Source organism: Drosophila arizonae, chromosome 4, assembly GCF_054131065.1.
Source record: "Drosophila arizonae isolate 15081-1271.41 chromosome 4, UAZ_ARI_1.0, whole genome shotgun sequence".
Classification (NCBI taxonomy): Eukaryota; Metazoa; Arthropoda; class Insecta; order Diptera; family Drosophilidae; genus Drosophila; species Drosophila arizonae.
Window position 1 is genome coordinate 21460491 of NC_142924.1, and position 21720 is coordinate 21482210.

At 44.1% G+C, this 21720-nt stretch overlaps 4 protein-coding genes across 7 annotated transcripts; 2 read left to right on the plus strand and 2 right to left on the minus strand.

Annotated features, from left to right (window-relative positions):
- Nucleotides 1-76: 76 nt before the first annotated feature.
- Nucleotides 77-16581, minus strand: Pi3K68D (phosphatidylinositol-4-phosphate 3-kinase catalytic subunit Pi3K68D). 4 transcript variants are annotated; one of them, XM_018008239.2, is made up of 16 exons: nucleotides 16192-16581; nucleotides 12906-13945; nucleotides 12783-12835; nucleotides 10046-10798; nucleotides 9894-9982; nucleotides 9192-9834; nucleotides 8566-9136; nucleotides 7857-8496; nucleotides 7544-7789; nucleotides 7046-7482; nucleotides 6591-6983; nucleotides 6323-6523; nucleotides 1119-1315; nucleotides 967-1058; nucleotides 753-902; nucleotides 77-684 (listed from the first exon to the last, which is right to left on the minus strand). In XM_018008239.2, exons 2-16 carry the CDS (start codon nucleotides 13913-13915, stop codon nucleotides 505-507), a joined length of 5655 nt encoding a protein of 1884 aa, XP_017863728.1. In that variant the 5' UTR covers nucleotides 13916-13945; nucleotides 16192-16581; the 3' UTR covers nucleotides 77-504. The 4 variants fall into 4 exon arrangements, with proteins under 4 accessions (XP_017863728.1, XP_017863725.1, XP_089325092.1 ...); XM_018008236.2 differs by having other exon boundaries at nucleotides 12906-13948; XM_089468966.1 differs by lacking the exon at nucleotides 16192-16581 and adding an exon at nucleotides 14006-14212.
- Nucleotides 2144-5920, plus strand: LOC108614227 (uncharacterized). Its single transcript, XM_018008241.2, has 4 exons — nucleotides 2144-2407; nucleotides 2464-2666; nucleotides 3423-3510; nucleotides 3865-5920. Exons 1-4 carry the CDS (start codon nucleotides 2380-2382, stop codon nucleotides 5736-5738), a joined length of 2193 nt encoding a protein of 730 aa, XP_017863730.1. The 5' UTR covers nucleotides 2144-2379; the 3' UTR covers nucleotides 5739-5920.
- Nucleotides 16582-16643: 62 nt separating the features above from the next.
- twy (fas-binding factor 1 twitchy) lies at nucleotides 16644-19769 on the minus strand. Its single transcript, XM_018008240.2, has 2 exons — nucleotides 18255-19769; nucleotides 16644-18184 (listed from the first exon to the last, which is right to left on the minus strand). Exons 1-2 carry the CDS (start codon nucleotides 19616-19618, stop codon nucleotides 16711-16713), a joined length of 2838 nt encoding a protein of 945 aa, XP_017863729.1. The 5' UTR covers nucleotides 19619-19769; the 3' UTR covers nucleotides 16644-16710.
- A 43-nt stretch (nucleotides 19770-19812) lies between these two features.
- On the plus strand, nucleotides 19813-21689 carry LOC108612404 (spliceosome-associated protein CWC27 homolog). The gene is made up of 4 exons (XM_018005284.2): nucleotides 19813-20542; nucleotides 20603-20995; nucleotides 21054-21263; nucleotides 21322-21689. Exons 1-4 carry the CDS (start codon nucleotides 19956-19958, stop codon nucleotides 21647-21649), a joined length of 1518 nt encoding a protein of 505 aa, XP_017860773.1. The 5' UTR covers nucleotides 19813-19955; the 3' UTR covers nucleotides 21650-21689.
- The last annotated feature ends 31 nt before the right edge of the window (nucleotides 21690-21720 follow it).

A 21720-nucleotide genomic window follows, 5' to 3' on the forward strand; every position in this document is an offset into this window, starting at 1 on the left:
TCGAGTAGAAGGGGAACAGTGCACTCTACAGTATTCAAATGGACTGACCTGAATAAATAATTATGCTTTATATAAGTATTTGCTACTGATCAAAACGTATCACTTATATTTGGTTCATTTTATGTACATATACAAGATTTGATCTGATCTGTAAAAGTTTGCGCAATAGCTAAAAAGAGTATATGTGTGCAGTTGCGAAATATATATATACATGTATATATATATATATGTTTGTCTGTATATGCGTGTACATTATATACAAGTGATAGAGTTCAGCTAGTTAGACATAAGTAAATACATGTTAAGTATACTATATATACATACATATATAAATATATGTATACATATATGGAATGTACAATCACGTTGAGTATGTAAGTATTATTGCGTTAAAGAGACAGGCACAAACATATAAGTGTATAAATGTGTGTGTGTTGTTGAGTGAGTGTGTGCGTGTTTAAAATTAGGTCAGATTGTCGTTCAGTGAACGCCAGCAGACATCATTTAATTCCTAGGTACCGATCCCAAGCGGTGCCAGTCGCAGAGCTCCTGACGCAAATCATGCTTGGAGAGGTCCAACTCGAAGCCGCCAAGCAGCTCGTTCTCCTGCAGAGTATCATGTGACCAGACAGTCACCTGCAGTCGACGCTGTTGCACAATCTCCAGTGGCATGCGGTACTCCAACTGCAGATGACAACATAATATATATAGTAGACTAATCTTGAATTGTCCATAAAGACTATGACCCTTACCGTCTCCATGAAGCTGGGCACACAAGTTTTGCGCACAACTTTGGTTTTGCGCTTGGTCTCTTTAGTTGGATCCGGTTTCAGGTAGCATTTGACATAGGTGTTCGGCTCCTGGCCACCCTGCAGCATGGGCAGTCCTTTTGCGTGGTGTATCTGCAACAGAAGAACAGCGCATATTATATCAAGACCTTCGGCCACACTTGATTGGCTAACACACCATCACAGTTAACACGCCGCGTTGATATTGCAGCGATAGACGTATCTGGCCAATTTCGTTATGATTATCCCGCGACGGCTGACGTTTGACCTCTGCAAAGTAAAACAGTGGTTAATCGTGTTATAAATCGTGTCACAGCCATCTCAGCTTACCTCTTATCTTGGGCATCTCCAATTTGGCCTCCTGCTGGTCGCGCAGCAGCGGATGGAAGAATGTGTATACCAAATCGGAGTGCGCGATTTCTTCGGGTGCATCGAAAAGCGATTTCAAGAAACGCTGTATCAGAGGCAAGCGCTTCTCGGCCACAGATTTGATATTGGATCGACCCACATGGACTCCCGTTGGTAAGCTGTAAACAAGTAAAACAAGAAATGTTTAATATTTTGCGAGAGTAAATGAAGAACATAAAAAATAAGTTAAGTTTGAGCCGTGACTGATAATGACGAACATAAAACAAGGCGGGCATGTACAAAACCAATATACTCATTTTACTTTCGTGAATGAGTATAAAAATAAATCAAATATAGTGATTGCTCCATATTATTTATTTATTTTTTTTTTATTTTTATACTCATTACAATGAAGTATAAAAATAATCATGTTTCTTATCATTTTAAAATGCCATCAATTATCAAAATTATTGAAGCTATGATTTATTAATGAGAATAATTTAGTAGTGACTAAGGCTGTTACTAATAGCTAACGCACACAAATAATAGCTAATCACTTATAAGTTTAGACAAAGAAAAGGCCCCTGTTTCGATTTAACTTAAGTATAGCTCTACATAAATAAAGGTAAATTGCGAAACTACGAAAATCTAAGAAGTTTGTGAGCCTTGAAGAAAAGCAAGCAAGACAGACAACAATCCCATTAAAATTAGACGATTGCTTATCAATGGCCGTCGAGCGAGTGGCAAACTATTGTTAAGAGGTAACAAACTATAATGGCTGATAAATTAGCAGTTAGTTAGATATCTTTTATTCACGGCCAAAGCGTGCCGAATCAAAGTGCAGTGGGTGAAAGAAGAGCGAGCCACCAACGAGCCAGCGAACCAATGAGCCACCAAACCGCCAAACTATCAGCGAGCGGCAAAACAGTGGGAGCGAGGCGATATCTTTGCGATAACGTTGTGAGCGTTGGCAGTTGGCAAAAGTGCGACGACAACGCCGCTCAATCAGTTAGCGGGCGAACGGCAACAGCTGAGAACGGGGAGCTGCTTGCCGGAGCGACGATAGCTGAGCGTTAAGAGCTGCGAGCTGAGAGCCGAGCGCTCTGAGAGCTGCGACATTGGGGTTCGATTAACGCCAACGTGGTGAACAGAACCGAGCTGAAGACGAGGCAGCAGTGCTGCAAAAAGTTCATAAAAATCAGGTGTGCAGCTGCGATATGCTGGCCAAAAGCGAATAGCAGCGATGGCTCAGCTAACGTATGTGGGCCAAGGTAAGTTAGCAGCTACCTTCCATGAAGTCCAACCGCTTATCAAGACTTCTGCACAGGCCAGCAGGCGGCACTGGGTCCTTTGGCCAGCTCCATCATGCTCCTGATGAGTCTTGTTTTGGCGCTGCTCGGCATCAAAATATGGGGCTTTAGACGGCGCCTCACATTCGACAGCAACAGCAGCAGCAGCGGCCGATCGTCAACGCGCACAGCTCAGCAGCAGCCGCAAACTGCGCCACGTTATGCAGCCTACGAATCACAGGTGTGTAATATGTATGTACAATTCACACAATTTTAAAAATTGTCAATTATATCGATGCCTGATTCAGTGCAAGCCATTTATAAAGGTTAATAAGCAACTGATAAAATACTGAACGCCAACGAGCACTCGTGCTCTCTCGCTCACACTCTGATAAGATTCAAAGCCAGTGTATTCGTGTTTTGTTTATATACATATATATATGTGTGTGTGTGAGTGTTAAGTTGTCAATAAGAATAGAGATGAGAACGTGAGCGGCCTGAGTAGCCTATCGATAAGAGGGACCTTCATTTGATTACTAAATAATCCTAGCATATTATTATATATCGATAGATATTCTAAACGGCCCAAATCATAGCTTTTAAGATAACAATAAATGCTTTCAAGATAATAATTAAACTATTAATTAATTAACTCCACTAGGATCGACACATACTGATTCAATATTATTTTTTGAAAGCCCATCTCTAATTTGCATTTACGTCGGTACTTATTTGCAGCACCAACACACGCACAATAGTTTAGCTTTTACGTTCATGTGCATGTGTGTAACGCTTTTACAGTTAAGTTTATGACGCATTCCGAAATTGTTGTTATTATTGCACTCTTCTTGTTGTTGTTTGTGCAAGCATTAGGCGTGCACAGCTGAGGCCACAGCTGTTTTAATTGTTACACGAAAATCAAAATGAAGCAAATTTTTGATTGTAAGCGTTAGTTGCTCATTAATAAACCATAAGAATATTTTGATTGCACTTGCAGGTAAACGGCACAGACAACGCTGTGCACGGAGTGTTTCGCCAACGGAATACCGAAGAATTCGAAAGTGCCGGGCCAACAAATTCAACAGGTAAGGCGTACCAAGCACTTATACAAATACATATATTTTTACGACATTTATGTATGTACGTGTGTAAGTGTGTAAGTGTGTGCAGCATTACTTAATGTGAATGGAATTGGAAGTAAATTGCTTTGATTTTATACAGACATAAAGACACACATACATGCATACATACATATGGTCATGACACGTTAGTGAGGAAGAGATTACAAATGAATACCCTGTAGAATGCTCAATTGGGTGGGCGGATATGAATGGGGCAAGGCGATCACTTTAACGCCATTAAAAATACGCATAAATTTTAGTATTATGTCAAAAATTACCCATGTTATTTATATGCACCATTAACGTTTATTTTGACAGCTAAAAAATACCTCGCAGTCAGTGTGCCCAATTTGCAGCTGAACTCATTGGCACCATATGAATACAAAGAGGAGACCAGCATACCGGAACTGAGTGTACCAACAACGCGTCGTCAACAGCCTGAAGCAGCGCGACGGAGACGACACCGGGAAGCGCGTAGCTCCAGCTATGACTACTACCTAGCGCCGCCTACGCGCCAGCCACCGGCCCCGCCTATTGCATTGGAAGCTGCTGAGCCGCCCTCTCAGCTGGACATACCCGATTTCGATCACTTTGCCGAAAAATACAAGCTGATCAGCGTCAAGGCCACCAGTGACGAAGCTAAGGAAACGAATATATCGGAAATCACGACAAAGGAGCGAGGACGCTATATCAAGTATGAACAGGTAGATGATGTCCCGGAGCTCTTAACGCCCGATGATGATCAAGTCGGAGCTGCTATTTCTGTGGCTGCTCAAGTGCATCAGTCGGCGACCGTAGCTCAGAGAAACTCCTTGCTTAAGCCAGAACCGGAGCCGGAAACTGAGCCAGAACCACAGCCAAAAATAGATTCTAAATTGGAGCCGCAATCAAAACGAGATGTTGAGCCCCTCGAACTAGAGCACACGGAATCAGCATTCGTTGTGGAAATCATAGCTGGGACACCGGAATCAGCTGATCAAACGGAACCTGTTATCGCCCGCAACTTGTTCGCTGATCTGGAACTGCCACACCATGTGGACGATGTTGAGTTTGAGCGTATTCGTTCATCCTACGAAATGAATGAAGCAGATATCTTGGATATGCAAGCAGACTTTACTGGTTTGCAAAACGAGCTGCCAGCGCCCGGCAGCCCCCCAGGTTTTGGAAAGACCATTGATGATGACTGGGAGAACTTTGAAAACCTGGAAAGTGTAGCGACTGCAGGCCAACGAAGTTGGTCGATGATCGAGCTGCCACGTACTGAGCGAAGCAAGATTGCGTCCGACTTGGAAAATGTCGTGCGGGAGGACTCCCTGTTTCGGCAACTGGAGTTAATGACACCCTCAAATGAGATAAGAGCACAAAGAGCAGCTAATACTTCAGAGCCACCTCCATATGATATGAGGTCTCCTGCTTCACCTAACCTGCCCGACTATGAGTCACTGATGCAGCTCGAGGTATCGCGAACAAATCGAAAGTTGCCCAATTACGAAGATGTCGTAGGCAAGGGGAGCACTCCCAAATATGTGAGCAGCATAGAGGATATGTTCGTAGAACTGCAAGTGAATGGAAACTCCCCTCCACCCGATACAGAGGTTAATGATTTCGAGAAGCTGTGCGAGGAGCTGGACATTCCGCCATTGCCAATGCCGGCACCCCGGACACCTCAGCCAGCGCCGCGCGTCTCCAAGCCGACAACGCTCAGTGTAAGGGGCCATGCGGCGCCATTGAACTGTTACGAGCCCGAGGAATTGCCGAGCTCCAGTTCGAGCGAGGAGGAATTAGAGCAAATTGCTGCCCCACCACCTCCACAGCCAGCTAAGCGGAAGGCGCGAACTCTCAAGGTGCGCTTCGATGTGGAAAACTTGCAATACTATCAATCTGCCGAGGTGCCTAGCTCAACTGAATCAGACACTGAATTTGACTCAGCTGAGGATCAGAGTGAAAGGGAAACGTTGCCACCGAGGGCCACTCAGCGCTTAATCACATTGCTACCTGAGGAGCCCGAATCACCGAATGCTGAGCGTGATGGTAGTGTACCCAAGCTGTTCAGCTCTCAGATCTCGCAGGAGGACAGCGATGATGAACTATTTGGACGAGCCATACGTCAGCATCGCCTCATGACTGAGGCATTGCGGCCAGTCGCTGGAATAGATCACACGACTCAGAGTGAACGAACTACAGAGGCTTAGAATCCCAATACCGAAATGCTGGTCTGAATTTCCTTAGCGAAGACAGTATTTTACATGTAAATATGTCTTTAGGGACAAACACACACACTTCTAAATATGAATATATATGTATATATCAAAAGTATGTTAGAAGTTGCCATATATTGTTGACTATATTTAAATAAATTTATGATTAATAGAAACTCTCAGCTGTTCCCTGTTTATAAACGATCTTAAAAAATGATATTGACCTGGGAAAGAATTCCTAAGGAATATGCAACTTGACTGAAGCATTACTAAGAAAGTCATTAATGAAATATTTTATTTTTAATTTGCTTTACCACATAATTCCCCCAAAGAGAATTATTAACCTTGTTCAACAATTAGTATGGCTTCAATGTTAATTTGTGATAATTATCATTATTATTATCATCAAAAAAATGATAATACTTATATTCGGAAATCACTAATAAACAAAGAATTTCCCTAACATAACTTATAAACTTATTAGAGCATATAAAAAAAAAGAAAAATTAAGCCCACTTCAATGATAAATGATTGTCTTATCACATTAATGCCTTAACTCTTATCTATGATTTACTTACCTGTGAAGCTTGACCAGTGGAAAGTGCATACACAACTTTTGATGGAACTCGGTGAACTCGCGATACGAGCGAAACAGATGGGTTGGATCCAGTTGTCCGTGGCGTGTTACTTGCAGAATGTACATATAATACTTCTCCATGCTGTAGTGCTTCTGGAAGCGCACTACTTTAACAATCTTCAGCCGGCCATCCTGCTGCATGCTGTGGATGTAGTTTAAGATCAAATTAAGATTTATTTCTATTTGATCATCTCTCCCCAGCAACTCACGTGTATTTGCGAGGCACAAAGGATAGAAGCTCGCCCGAGCCTTCGTCATTGTTGAAGCGCATCTGCGCCAAGTTGTGCAGAAAGAAATTGAATTGTGTGAACCAGCTTTTTAGCGAGGATTGTATCATTTTGGCAAAGGTGGCCGCCGCCTCGGGATTCGACTGTGAGGGCAGCAGTGCGCGCCGCACATAGGTGACCGCATTTGAGTTCACGCCCGGCATGCCCGCCGTGGCCATGTGCGCCAGCGTATGTAGCAGCAGGTCGGCGTTCTTGCGGACAATGTTAAAGGCACGGCAGCAGAGATCAACGAAGTAGTGAAAGTCCGTCGAAGGTTTGTCACCGCCATTGATGACATATGCCATATCAGAGGTGAGCACAAAAGGCGTGCGATCTCTGCAATGGCAAAATTTATGTTACATTGGAATAATCCATTGGAATCCGAGGGTCTAACTCACCTTTTGAAATTACCAAACATTTGAGCATCGCCCAGAAACTTGCCAAAATCGATGTGGAATAGATGTCCCGAGGTCTTAAGCATTATGTTGTCATTGTGTCGATCGCAGATGCCCAGCACGTAAGTCGCCACGCTGTAGCCAGCGCAGGAGAGTGTAAAGTTACGCACTGCACTTTGATACTCCAACGGACTCGGATTCTGTTTGCCCAGCCATTCGGCAATGGGTCGATCTTTAAAGGAGCCCGTAAGACCGCATTCGACTTGGATTTTCCGTAGCGTTTCAGCCTCTGACACAAGTTCAATCATGCCGCGCTTGTACCCAGTGGGCACACAATTAAATGTAACCATCTTGAGATCCAAGCGCTCGGCTAGCCACATCTTATTCATGATGCGTATCAGCTGGATCGTCAGCATATCCTGTTGCAAGTCATCTCCACACTGTCAAGGAAGGCAAACAAAGAGATTAGAATGTAAGGCTGCAGCAGCTGCATTAGCTTACCTTAAAAATAGCTGGCAAAGGCTCAGCATCTGGTCCCACAAAGGTGATCTTTAGTGGCAGCGTATTGGAGTTGAAGTAGCTGCAGTTGCGTACATTAACACCTGATACCTCTAGCTCAGGACCCAGAGGCAGGCAGGTGGGCTTCTCTACCAAATCTTGATGCACTTCATCCATGCCTGCGACCAGACTCTTTTGACGCATCGACTCCTTGGCTTCCTTCACGGACTCTGCGATCTTGGATAGATTCTGAGACAAATAACATGATAAATGATTAGCTACTTCTATTATGGAGCTTTTATAGCCACAAACTCACCTGACACATGCGATGCTGATACATGAAACGCTTGAGCAGCTTCTCGCCACAGATAGCCATGAGGGCTCGCAGCATCATTTTGTTGCGGCGATAGTAGCGAGCCTGTGTGATTTGCGACTCGTCGTAGTCCTGATCCACCAGCGAGGCGCCAATCGAGTTGAGCGGATCATCGGGCAGACTGTGCACCAGCAGCCAGTACATGTGATGGGCAAAGCGCGGCGACTCCAAACACTTCGCAAGCAGGAAACGTGAAAGTGCCGAAGCCTCGTACGTGTCGTGCTTCAGCGATTGGACTAGCTGCGGCAAAAAGTCTACGAGCTGATCGTTGGGCATGTGTGAGATCCATTCGACAGCCTTCTCGCGCACTTTGGCATCCGGATAGCGGGGCAGCAGCAGTTCCAATGCCTGCAGCGGCGACAGTGGCGCCCAGGAGTGCAGCAGGGAATGCAAGTCAATCAGGTTGGCATAATCCCAGCTATGCGCTGCATGCAGAACCTTGGGCAAAGCATTTGGATAGTTCTGCAGGTAGAGGCGCTTCTCCCAGAACACCTCGCGGCGCTCCGTGGCGCCTGAATAGCCCAGCTCGGCTGTATTCAGCAGCTCCTCCTGCAGATTAGCGTCCAGTGAGGCAAAGTCATAGCTGCAACAATTATTACAATAATTCGATAAAATTGAGTCACAAGTAAAATATTTCAACGGTTAAGCTTACTGTGGAGCAGGCTTAGGTATCTCCTGATGCTCAGGGAACTCAATGCGTCCGCCATAGGACGGCACTTCAATGCTTAGCACCGGACAGAAGTCGGGGTGCGGATGACAGCCACGCGCTGGAGCTGGTCCCAGCATTTTATCAGTGGTCGGTGGCCAAACGGACAGCAAATAGGGGCCACAGATCATCGTGCGCTTAAAGTCAAACAGCTGTATGGAACACCAGCCCAGCTCCGTGGTCACCTGTCGCCGCTCACCATTCGGCTCCGCATTTGGCTCATTCTCGCTGGCCGTCTGTTTGCCGTAGAGTACGAACGTGAGACGTGCCTCCCGTGGCAGCGTGCAGATTTGATGCTGTTCAAAGGTGAGCCAAGCGCTGAAGTTTAGCCGGGGAAAGAGGCCGCCAGACGTATCATTGGAACAGCTCAACACATTCGGGTTGGACAACAGCCGCGTGCCATAGACGAGCTGCACGCAGAGCGAGTAATCGTCGTATTTCCAGTTCGGCGGCGGTCTGTGCAGGCAATTGATGCTCACCACAATCGGCCTGGACACACAGGAGACGGGAATGGGCGCTAGGAAAGTTTTCCTCATTATTAAGATGCTCAATTAATTACACTATTTACTCACTTGTGGCATAGTCCGGCGTCTTCACCGAGAAGGCAACGCGAAACACATTGGCGTACAGTTCGATTAGCTCCTGGACAGCATCGCGCAAGCTATTGCACTTCAATTTGATTTGCTCAAGCATGGAGCGCGGTCGCAGCGTCACTTGGGCGTATTCGCCATAGTCACTGATAATCTCTGGATTGTTCGAGCCCGCCAGGGGTGCATACTTGGTTTGGGCCTCCTCGCATATGCGCTTCAAGTCCGAAATGCAACGCGCTATCTCCAACGTGTCAATGGAGCCAAGCAACGCACATATTGCTTTGACAGCTTGCACCACGCCCGAGCAGCTGACAATGCAGCGGCCGGATGGCGCACCGTCTGCCGACGATTCGAGCTTATCGATTTCCGTTTCGAGCGTCTCAATGAGTATCATCATGTTGTCGTAAGTGACAATAGGCACCACTTCATTGGGCAGCACCTGCTCCGGCTGCAGATCGGCGTCGTTCTCGTCGTCCAGTGCAGTGCGGGCAATCGCCTCCATATTGGCAGCGGTACGCAAGCACAGACCCAAGTGCACGTCCTTCTCCAGCTGAAAGCTGTTATGCACACACTCCAGCTGACTTAGCTTAGAAGTGGGCGCCAGCCACTCCAGCAGGCCAATGGGCTGCAACAAAAGGAGCAAGTTAGTGTAACCCAATATGGAAACCTTCTTTCCATACGCACCTTGACCGCATAGTCCGTGACTGTGCCCTGGACCTGACCCTCGAGGGAGGCCAGCGCCTGCGCCACCACCTGAGCCACGACCGAATCAACTGCAAGGAGAGATTTGCTGCATTATTCAGATAATTCATCGGATATGAATTAATGATACTTACTATCACAGGTGAAGGTAACTGGCGTGCCATAGCCCTTGACCTGCTCTCCAGCCAACGAACTGGACAGAGCGTGCGGCTGCAGCGTATTCACAGCCGGATGCACAATGACCTTGATGCTGGTGTCCATCATGTAGTGATAGTTGAACTCGGCGGCTATGATATGTCCCACATTAGTCTTTTTGTCGTCGTGCTTATAGCTGGCTCGCAGCTCGCGCACCATATGATAGAACTCCAGGAGTTCGGTATCATCCGAGCGCTGCTCACTGATTAGCTGGTAGAGACGCGTGAAATTTTTCCGACGATCTAGCACGACGTGGGCTGGTATGCTGTTGGTGTAGCTGTCTGTGAACGGCGCCAGCTGATGCGGCTTGGATGAAGTTTGCGAAATGGTCGAAGTTGTGGCGCCTGCCTCATACAGCTGCTGGTTGCGTGGCGGCAACGGCGGCGGCGGTGATACAGAGCCCGTGTTGGATCTGCTCTCTGCTTGCGCAGATGTCGACGCAGCTGAAGCAACGGCTGCTGCTGATGTTTGTAATGAGGGTGACGGCGAGTGGGAATGAGGGGGCTGCGTCAGATAGTCCTGTCGCCAGCCAATCGAGCTAACGCTGCCACTGTTGACGGCGCTCTTGTCCCACCTGTTGACCGCCTCGTACATGGGATCCGAGTACTGAGTGCCATTGTCGCCGCTATAGAGAAAGTCGAACGGATCGTAGTCCGCATAGTAGGAAGTGCAGTCGGAGGCGCCGTCGTTGCCTGCAAGTAACGAGTGCATCATGAGTGAGTTAATTAAGCACACGCAATCGCACGATTCACTATTATGCAAATGACCACACGATCAGTTCGGGTCGATCCGATCCGAGAGTGCAGCCAAAAATAATGAAATAAAATAAACAAAAGCCCAGCCAGCCGCGAACGCAACTGAGAGACTGTCCCTCAGAACATTTCGCAAATCTATGCTAACAAATCGGTTCGGCTCGTTATGTGCGGCCTCCCAATTGGCTCAGCTGTCGGCGGCGGACGCCTACGCGACAGAAATCAAACTAAAAATATATATAAATATTTACACAGAACTCAGACGGTGTTCTATTTGACCTTTCCCTTTAATATGCTAAAGAAACTTTCCCCAGTCATATAGAGTGAATTAGCAATTGATGACACTGAATACTATATATCTAATGGGCAACTAAACAATTAGTTTCTCACTAAAACAGTTCTCTATTTATATATTTACATATACACATACATACATATATATATTTATTGTTGATGTGATCCCATATCATGAGCGAAATCAAAAAATTTAATTCGCTATATGCGAACGCTCAGCGTTGAATTGTTTAATAAAACAACAAAATGTTGGCATTTTTATTCTCAGACAGAATTTTTTATTATTGGTCTCCAAAAGTTATACAAGCTTGTATTTGACATATGTATATTAAAATAATATATTGTTATATATTTATATATATATGTGTATGTATATGTAAATATGTGGCTAGAAACCACAATGTCTTCTGTTCCATAATACTCATAAAAAAAGAAAATTCAATTCAATTTTACATGATTTGCCATCGCAGACAGAGTTGTCAAATTCGTTTTTAAATTTTGCAAAAATACTTATTTATATATACATATAGGTATATATTTTATGTCTGTGATGCTTAATGTGATATAGTGGCCATCGGTTTGATCAGTGTCATTGGCATAAAACTCTCACTTTCTTTATTATTCAATATATATTCATACAGTGAGCAAATATCTAGTGCAGTCGTGGAAGGCACAAATTTTCCGACATAAGAGTGTTATTTATATATATTATATATATGTGTGTGTGTTTGTGTAAGAGGGTTCTATTAATATGGCATGTATTATTATTTTGAATTCAGATTTATCCACACCATGAAACCCTGAGCCCATTTTGCCTTTTAGCTGATGACGTGTTGTTGTGTATGTGTCGCCTGACTTTTCTTTTAATAGTTGTTGTTGTTGTTGTTGTTCTGGGTGGGTGGTGTTGTTGTTCTGGTAGTACATTGTTAAATAGTTGCAGTTATTTGGTAGTAGTATGTGGTACTTAGTATGGATAGTAGTAGAAGTCTTGCACTAAAATGTATTATTTTTGCGACACTGCAAGATAGAGAAACAGAAAACATTCAGTTTAACAGGTTTTAACTATTTTTATGTTTTGCATATAGCTTTGGTATGGATTAACAACAGCAACAACAACAGCGTGAAACAATAATACGAAAATAATAATTCAACTAGAATAGATAGACATAATACAAAGTTTTAAACAACAAACGGACAGACAAGGAGTTCATTTCATGGATTTCCAATCTTAATCGGATATAAAAAGTAGCGGAAAAGACAGTTTTCCTTTATATAATACATGTTTCTTTTTTTAGAGCTCAACCATTAGAAATAAAGATTTTAGTTGATCTAAACTATAATTTCACTGCATGAATATAAATGATGAAAGTACTTCGTATTGCGACTTTGGAAAAAAATCTATTCAGCCCCCTAGTAATTAGGAAAAATAATCTATTCGTTTATCAATTGCTTTTTGGCGGACCTTTACTAATAATTTAAGATCTTCATTGATGCCGCAATTTCAGTGAAATCATTTAAATTTAATCCACGGCTTAAAGTCTTTTTCAAATCTAATCGCTAAAATGGAAAGACGTGTGATCAATGCGCTTTGAGTTAGGTGAATTGGCTAACAACTTCAACCAGTGCTTACCAGAATTCTCATTCAGCAGCGGATCGAATGCCTCCAGAACGCTCACTCGGGAACTGCAAAAGAGAACAGCCAATTAAAGAGACGAATCGTGGTAGTTGGAATTTGTAATTTAATGATGCATACTAATCATCCTGCTTCAAATCGATCAAATCGTTACCGCTGCGTTGTGGCTGAGCTGGCAGCGCGGGTCCAACGGAGGGGCAGCTGCCAACGGGAGGCGTGGCCCGTCGCACATTGAATGCAGCTGGCGTTGTAGCGCCGGAATGTGGAACAGAGTGGCTGGATGATGCAGTTGGTACTGGAGTTGGTATTCCTGCCGTTGCCGGACTGCTGTGCGGACGCGCAAAGTCCACGTGCGAGCTGCCGCCGTTGCTCAGCGCATAGCTATAGCCATAGGCCTGCGATGGATACTGCGGCGGCAAATAGGCAGCCGAGCCGGGCACAACTGGTGCAGAGAACGTTGGATAGTACACAAAGCCAGCAGGCTGGACCGGCACAACGGGCTGCAGTGCCAATTGGTTGGGCATGCTGTAGAGCCGCTGCAGCTCTTCGTTGTTCAGCGGTCGCTGTTGTGGCTGTTGCGGCGGCGCCTGATAAGGCACCAGCTGCATGCCAACGCCGCCTGCCCCACCTAGTGGTGGCACACCGTACGGTGGTGCTGCGTACTGCACGGGCATTGGCGTTGCAGCCGCCACCGGACCCACTGGCACCAGTGCCGTTTGCGGACTATTGGTCTGCAGCCGCTGCAGATCCTCAATCAGCCGCTCGAAGGTGCTGCCGCTTTCCGATGTCGGCTGCTTGGTCGTGGGACTGGCAAAGCAGATCAGATCATTGTCCCCATTGCCATTGTTGGCCTGCGCCGGCGGCGTGCTCGACCGGCCCGCGCTGCTGCTATACGACGAGCTCGCCTGGTGCACCTCCGAGTGCCGTCGCTGCACTGCACCATGACTTCGTTGTTGCTGCTGCTGCTGCTGTTGACTGTAGTAGTCGGCGCTTACTGTCTGATAGCCAGTGCCGTATTTCTTGTTTCGCCTGTAGTCGTCGAGTGCCTGCTGTTCCAGACTGAGTGCCGTTGCCTTGGCCAGGTCCTCCTGGAATTGCCTGTCATAGTCGATTTGCGCCTGATTCGACATTATCCACTCAGAGTCCTCGCCCGCGACCAGCTACTGCAAAAGAAATACAAATTAAATATTTGTAGCCAAAATGTTGTTTTCAATCCGAACAATGCTTTGTGAGTGTATTTCTACGCTTATCTCGGCCACATTCGCCCGTGCGATAACAAAATAAACGATAAAAGCGATTAGGTGCTGTAAAAGTCCAACAATATTATACAGACAAAGCAAAATTAAATATTCTTGTCTTTATTTTTATTTATTTTTTCGTTTGCGTTTGGACTTGTTCTTCAAAGCCAATCATGTTTCATGTTTCGTGGCTAATGCAGACCAGGTAGAAACGAATCGACAATTTATGGCTTATCATTTTTGCAATTGTATTTGTATCATAGTAACGTCGCTCTCGTATCTGCTCGATGAGTCAATATTTCACTATCTATGCGGCTTACAAAAAATAAAATTAAATAAATAAATAAAACATTTTAATCAATTCTACTTTTGCTTTTAATCGATGACTTTTTATATTATTTTTTACGTTTCATAAATCATAGCGTAGAAATGTGTTTAATAGTTATTTTATCATCTCTGTATATTTTTAATAAAATTCTTTTAGCTTTATTGGCTTTAAGGTGGGTTTCTATCAATTGAATGTGTTACTAAGAACGTTTATCTTATTGGATTTTAAAAATTACCAATGTTTGAATAAAAAATATCAGCAAATACGGTAATTTTTAACAAATTTATTGTTGATGTACCATTGACCTGTCATACCTGACTGTCTAGAACTAACAGACAAACTTAAACCGCTGAGCAAAAGTTTATATATTGCGTTTAGCTCTCAATAGAAATATGTTTTGACTTTGATAAGAGCTTTTTGAAACAGCTGCTGCCACATATAAAAAGTGTAAAAACAGACTTTATGTTTCTTATTCAGATACGAACATTGAGCAACTAACTTTAATAATGGTTTATGTTCAATCATAAGGGGTAACAATATTCAACAAGTTTTGAATTAATATCTGATGTTTATAAACAGATATTTTTATGAAGGGAAAACTTTCACGGGTATCTGTAGCCCTATTTTAACAATAAGGTTTATATAAATAATAGAGTACATATAAGTGTATATATTGAAATGTGTAAACATAATATAAATATTAAATCTAGGCAGATACGGGTTCAATTTAATGTAATGTATAATAATGCTCAGTTAAGCAATTAGGCTTTTTTATATTTACAATAGTTTTTGCTTTATTTCCCTCAAATAATAATGCTAATGTTACAAAATTATATACAATAGAGCTTAATTTGCTTTTTATCTGAGATGCATTGAATATTTTTAATTATTTATGTATTATAATAAGAAAAAGAAATCAAATAATCATTATATAAAAATTAAAATATCTGATTATTTTAAAACATATTTAAATTCTGTATAATCAGCAAGATCTTTGCGTAGTCTGCTTCTGACGCTGAATAAATAATTATTTCCTATTTATTCCGATTAATGTATTATCTTCTTATTCATATACATATATATGTATGAGTATTTATTATATTTGATAGGGCTTTCGATTTGGGATTCTGTGTGTCGCGGCGAATCAAAACAAACAAATGCGCTACTTTCTCACGATTGCCTTGAGAGGGGAACAGCTGTTCAGCATGAATGCCCGCAAACACACACACACATACATATATGCATGTTCACTGTCCACACATACGTCCATGATAGAAACACAGATGTGGTACCGGTGCATACACACACAATATGAAAACGAAATTAAATTGCTATCAAAAAAGAGGACAGAATAGATAAGAAAACATAAACCGGCGAGGTAAAAGTAGACGGGGCAGAGCACCTAGGCAATGATGCAAAGGTTAAAGCCAATCAATAAAATATATGAATATATAAGCGAACAACAAATGATGTGATGAGTATGAGCAGCAGCAGTTCGACAAGTTAAAATTTGCATACGTCCATATGTATGCATACGTATTTGCGAAGGTGTGTACACACATATATGTATATGCAGATGTAGGTGTTGGCACAAACGGCGTGAAGAAAATGTACTAAATTCGAATGAATACAAATGAACGAGCAAAAATAATAAAGATGGATATTACAATAATCAGCATTATTTTATGAAATTCATAGCCAAATATATACATATAATAATTTGCTTCAAACACCGAAGTATATGTCTATATGTACTGTTGGCACCACATACACACATGCACATCTGAAAATGCACATACATACGTAAACACGTATTTGCTTTCGCTTTTCATCCACTTACGTAGTTCGATTCTGGGTCTTTCGTAGTTGCTCGAAATTGTCGTCGAATTCGATTGCGTCAATTTTCATATGCAATATATTTTTTGCGTTTTCATTTGGATTTCTTGTTACTTCCGCGGCTTTGGAGCTTCCTCCACTCACATTTACAAGCTTACATACATATAAACAGAGATATAACACTACACATACAAATTTAAACTTGCACAAAAAAACGAAACTGAACACACTAATACACGTAGGCGTAGAACGCGAAATACTGATTATTTCAACATATTATTAACGGAAATTATTGAACAACATAATAAATATACTTAATTGAATGTTACTAAAATGCTACGGTTGCTTCGTCACACAAAAGAATAATAACAAACGCCACGGAAAAATGCGCAAAGCGGAATGCAACAAGCAGAGGAATGAAATTAAATATTAAAAGCAAATGTACACACTGAAAGCTATGCTGGATATATCGATTGTTATTCAAAAATATCGAAAAACAGTGCTTAAATTCAAATATTAATCTCTATCGCGCATTCAGATTGGCTAACATTAATTCTTCGATGTCCAAGGCATTCCCATTGTCTAAAGCCAACTTTTTCGAGTCATCATCAAGTCCAACAGTTGCCCAAAAGTCCAGCTCTCCATTTTCCGACAAATTATACATTCTGCGATAAGAGGCTTCAATGTTTTCGTCCAACATGCGGTCAACAATATCACCCGCCGAGATTGCCGCTTGATTCTCTATCTGAGATATGGGCTGAGCGCGAGCCTCTGCCTCTAGCGCAGACGTCTCGGCACTTCCTTTGTCGTGGCCTTGGCCGTGGGCGGCCATACGTTGATTGAACTCCACGCTCTCGACGCCCATCTTACAGAGCGCGCATTTGCTTTGGCCAATCTTTTGCTTCATTTTATGCAAGGCAATACGATCTTGGGTGAGTAGCATGCGCTCCTGTGAGATCTGTGCCTCCTTCTCGCTCAGCTCGCGGACGCGGTTGCCCAGCAGCTGCAGCTTGGCATGCAGCATTTGCTCGGCTTCCCGGGACTTCTGTTCGGCCGTCTGCAGACGCTTAATGGCCACGCGATAGGTGCTCGAGGTCTGCACCAGCTCATCCTCCTTGAGGTTGAGTGCGTTTTCCTTTTCGAGCAGCACTCGCTTGCGTTGCTCCAGCTCGCGCTGTTGTCTGTGACAGCGCTCCCGCTGCTCATCGGCTTTCTTGATGGCATCTCGCGCCACCTGCAGCTGCGCCTCCACCTCCAATCGTTCCTTATCCAAGTCGCCCTGTTCATGCAGCTTGTGCCGCATTTCGACCTTCTGCTGCTCCACTAACAGGCGATTGCGCTCCTGCTGCACATCCAGGTGCATGCGCTCAATTTCGGCTAGCTGCAGTGCTTTGAGCTCCTCCATTCGCTTCTCGTCGCGTTCCATTTGCTCACGGTGAAACTGCTTCTCACGCTCAAATGCCTTCTTCTCCGAATCTATTGCGGCCATGCGCTGACGCAACTGCCAATTCTCTTCGGCTGTGTCCTTGGAGAGGCGCTCCAGCTGCAATTCCAATGTGCTCACTAGCTCCATGAGACGTCGTTTCTCCTGGTCGGCGCCTTCTTCATCGATCTTCAAGCGACGCTCCGCATCTGCCAAACGACGCTCTCGCAATTCCAGCTGCTGCTCGCGCTCCTTCGTTGTGCTCAGGCCTTCGCGCAGCTCTTGCAGATCATTGGACGCCAAGCGCAACGTTTCCAAGTAGCTGCCATGGTCCCGCACCGTCGCCTGCTCCAGCATCTTGGCTTGCCTTATGCGCTCCATGTCCGCATCGTGCGAGCTACGCAGCGCGCGCAAGTCGTCTTCGTGGTCCTGCTTCAAGCTTGAGACTTGCAGTTCGTAGTCGCTCTTGAGTTTCTCCAGCTTATCTGTATAGTACTCCTTCATCTCGCAGTTCTCTAGTTTCAGACGCTCCTCGACTGCAGTCAAGTGCTGCTCCAATACCCTTAGTTGTTTCCTAATAAAAAAATAAAAAAAACAACACATTGTGAGATCTTTGTGGAATTTAGTGGACTTATAGAAATTACTTGTAGGAGCTCTCGATCAGCTCAATTTCCTGCTCATAGTTGACACGCATGTTGGCTACCAGCTCCTCCAGTCGTTGCTTCTCCAGCAAATGTCGCTTGACATCCGTTTCCAGCTGCAGCATCTGCTCCTTGCTCTCATCCTTGGCTGTCATGGCAACCGCTGGAACTTTCTCGCTCTGAGTGGGAGTTGGCTGGGTATCGGTGGTTGTGGCTTGTGCCACGATGGGCTGGCTCATCATCAGCTGAAGGTGCATATTGATGCGCTCCTGCTGAGCCTTGATATGCTCCTCCATTTGCAGTTGGCGCTGTAGCTGCTGTTGCAGCAGCGCTTGAAATTTGCGATCCTGCGTCTCCTGCTTCTGCTGCATCTCCACCAGGGCGCGCTCCTGGCTCTTCATTTGGGCTGCAATCGTCAGCTGAGTCTCCTGCTGCTGCAGGGCGGTGTAGCTGTGACTGCTCTCCAAGTTTAAGGAATTTAGCATTAGGATAGTATGAGCTGTGCTATCCACAGGGGGCACAACACTTGGCTGTTTCGCCTCTAGCTTTGGCTCGTCCGAGTCCGGAAGGCGCAGTATCTCTGTGCTATTTTTTGGAGCTGTTGTGGTCTCTTTTGTGGATTTTGGCGTGGGTGGGGAAGCAGCACGTTCCAGCTCCTCCTCGGCAGCTGGAGACGCTTCTGCATTGTCGGAACTCAAACCCAGCCAGTCAGCCGTGCCGCGCTTTTTGGATACGGGCGTAGACATGCCCGAAACATTGGTATTCGTCTCTTTGCCAAACAGACCCAGGGGATCGGCATTCAGATTGGAGGACTGCACAGTTCCAGAGCTGCGTCTACCAGCGCTTGCTGCTGTTTTAGGACGCGCCTGTGAGTGGACGTTGGAGTTGTCTGTTGTGGTATCCGTGGACTGGCGCGACATTGAGGGCTTTGCCGTAGCTGGACGTTTATTTGCTGATTCGCTGTTGTTTACAATGTCGTCGAAAATGTTTCTCTTAGGTTCTGCAGCTCCCAGTAAATCGTCAAAGAGACTTTTTCGTGCTGTTCCGCCGCTCTTTGGACGCTTGGGATCAAATCCCAAGTCATCATCCTCGGCATCATCCATAGAGAGTGAAGGCTTCTGTTTGACAATGCGCGGTGTGCTTGTCGTTGTTGATTTGGCATTGCTCTGCTTAGCAGCTGCAGAATTTTGAGCATCTGATTCACTCTCCTCTTTTATTCCGAATAAATCCTCCAGTTTTCCTTTGGCTTTGCTCGATTTTGGCAATTTTTTCGCGGCGGCGCCACCGGCTGGCGCGTCAAAGAAATTGTCATTGTCCAAGCTATTATCACTGAGTAGATCAGCCAGGGGATCGTCGCTAAAATTCATACTTAGTTCTGTCTACTTTACGTGTTTCCTAAAATGTTCAAAATGTCCAAAACGAGAATAATTTACAAATTGGGAAATGAAAAAAAAATCAACCGTTGCTTAGTAACGAATTTTTGTATTTTTTAGGCACATTACATTCTCAAATGTATGGAAACACTTGTACAACAGACATCAAACTGCAACAGGTTGAGCTATTGAGCGATATTGCAAACTCTAGCCTATCGATATAACAATGTAATCGATAGTTTGTCAAATACTTACATCACTAACAATTAACCATCGATGCTGAAGTAAACAATTCGTGGTGTCTCAGTTTATTTACTTGTTTTATATAAAAATGAGTAATATTTATATTCAGGAACCGCCAACATCTGGCAAAGTACTGTTGAGAACCACAGTTGGTGATATCGATATTGAGTTATGGGCCAGAGAGTGTCCGAAGGCCTGTCGCAACTTTGTTCAACTCTGTTTGGAGGGCTATTACAATGGCACGACTTTCCATAGGCTGGTTAAAGGATTTATTGTGCAAGGTGGAGATCCCAATAACGATGGCACCGGCGGCGAATCGATTTATGGCCACCCATTTAAGGATGAATTCCATTCACGACTGCGTTATTCCCGTCGCGGATTGGTCGGGATGGCGAACTCGGGCAAGGACGACAACGGCTCGCAGTTCTTCTTCACCTTTGCGCCGACACCAGAACTGGAAAACAAAAATACGCTCTTTGGCAAAGTCACCGGTGATACAGTGTTCAATATGCTTAAGTTAGAAGAGGGTATCGTTGATCACCAGGAGCGGCCCATGTATGCGCATCGCATAATATCCACGGAGGTTCTCAGCAATCCCTTCAACGATATCGTACCGCGCTCCTTGCCGAAGCCAACTAAAGTAAAGAAAAGCAAGAAAGAAAAGCAGGGCGTCAAGTAAGTCCTCAATTTGCTATACCTTTGGAGTTTTCAGACATTTAATAAGTAACTTTTTAGAAACTTTGGACTACTTTCGTTTGGAGAGGAGGCTGAAGGAGATGAACAGGAAACAACAATATTTGTTAAGCAAAATGCCGGCAAAGCGAAATCATTGCACGATGTCGCGGATGATCCAAAGCTCAGCAAGGAAGCCATTAAGGTGCCCAAAACAGAGCCTGAGTCCGAGCCAGAGCAGAACGACGAACACTTATCGGACGATTGCGAGGAAGAACCAGTCACCAAAACATCCATCAATTCAGATATTATAAAAAGTAAACTATCAAGAACGTCGAAGCCCACTCCGGCAAAGCAGCCAAAACGTGAAGATATCAAGAGTGAATCTGAGGATGATCAAGACGATGTTCTAATGACCCAGGAGGAGGAAAAAAAACAAAAAATATCAAAAGAAAAGTATGTATTTAGCTCGAGCTGTATATTTTATTTCAATTGCATGGTTAATGTATTCCAGATCTAAAATCCGAGAAGAAATTGCTTTATTGAAACGACAATATCAAACGGATAAGGTCATCAAGGATAAGCGATTGTCGAAGGAATCCGAAAAGAATGCAAAGAAAGACGATATCAAGGGAGCGAACGAAAATCAATATATCAAAGATTTCATACAAACAAAAGAGAAGTACAGTGCCAAAGCAAAAACTACGGTTAAAGGGCAGGCAAGGTTGGTACGCCAAGCCTTCAGTCGGTAGTGATAAAAACTAATTAAAGTGATTTTGCAGAGAGGAATTTACGTTGAGCTTGCTATCCAAGTTTAAATCTAAATTGAACAATCTTAAATACAAGGCAAACTCTGAAGATGACGAAAAGGAGCCGAAGGAAGTAGACGACAGTGAAGTGGAAAAGGAAATTTCTGGGGATGATTGGCTTGCGCACAGTTTAAATTTTAATAGTAATGTTCCTGTGCTGGCCAAAGATGCATCTACCAAAGGGGATGATTGGTATGATGTATATGATCCGCGCAATCCGTTAAATAAACGTAAGCGCGGTGCAACCGATCACAGTAAATCCTCACAAAAGCATAAATCTTCTAGACAATATAATAAATAAAAAAGAATAAAATGTTAACAATTTGAATTTTTGTAAGCCACGATTTAAATTTTTCGATTGCTTCCACTTTT

Bases quoted from the DNA above. Each gene is read 5' to 3' on its own strand.
- LOC108614227 (XM_018008241.2), top strand. From the start codon at position 2,380: ATGGCTCAGCTAACGTATGTGGGCCAAG. The intron at 2,408-2,463 runs GTAAGTTAGCAG...ACTTCTGCACAG, and splicing joins GCTAACGTATGTGGGCCAAG to GCCAGCAGGCGGCACTGGGT. The intron at 3,511-3,864 runs GTAAGGCGTACC...TTATTTTGACAG, and splicing joins CGGGCCAACAAATTCAACAG to CTAAAAAATACCTCGCAGTC.
- Pi3K68D (XM_018008239.2), bottom strand. From the start codon at position 13,915: ATGTCGAATCAGGCGCAAATCGACTATGACAGGCAATTCCAGGAGGAC. The intron at 6,984-7,045 runs GTGAGTTAGACC...TTGCCATTGCAG, and splicing joins ATGTTTGGTAATTTCAAAAG to AGATCGCACGCCTTTTGTGC. The intron at 1,316-6,322 runs GTAAGTAAATCA...ACTTGTTTACAG, and splicing joins CCACTGGTCAAGCTTCACAG to CTTACCAACGGGAGTCCATG.
- twy (XM_018008240.2), bottom strand. From the start codon at position 19,618: ATGAATTTTAGCGACGATCCCCTGGCTGATCTACTCAGTGATAATAGC. The intron at 18,185-18,254 runs GTAATTTCTATA...TTTTTTTATTAG, and splicing joins CTGATCGAGAGCTCCTACAA to GAAACAACTAAGGGTATTGG.
- LOC108612404 (XM_018005284.2), top strand. From the start codon at position 19,956: ATGAGTAATATTTATATTCAGGAACCGCCAACATCTGGCAAAGTACTG. The intron at 20,543-20,602 runs GTAAGTCCTCAA...GTAACTTTTTAG, and splicing joins AAAGAAAAGCAGGGCGTCAA to AAACTTTGGACTACTTTCGT. The intron at 21,264-21,321 runs GTTGGTACGCCA...GTGATTTTGCAG, and splicing joins ACGGTTAAAGGGCAGGCAAG to AGAGGAATTTACGTTGAGCT.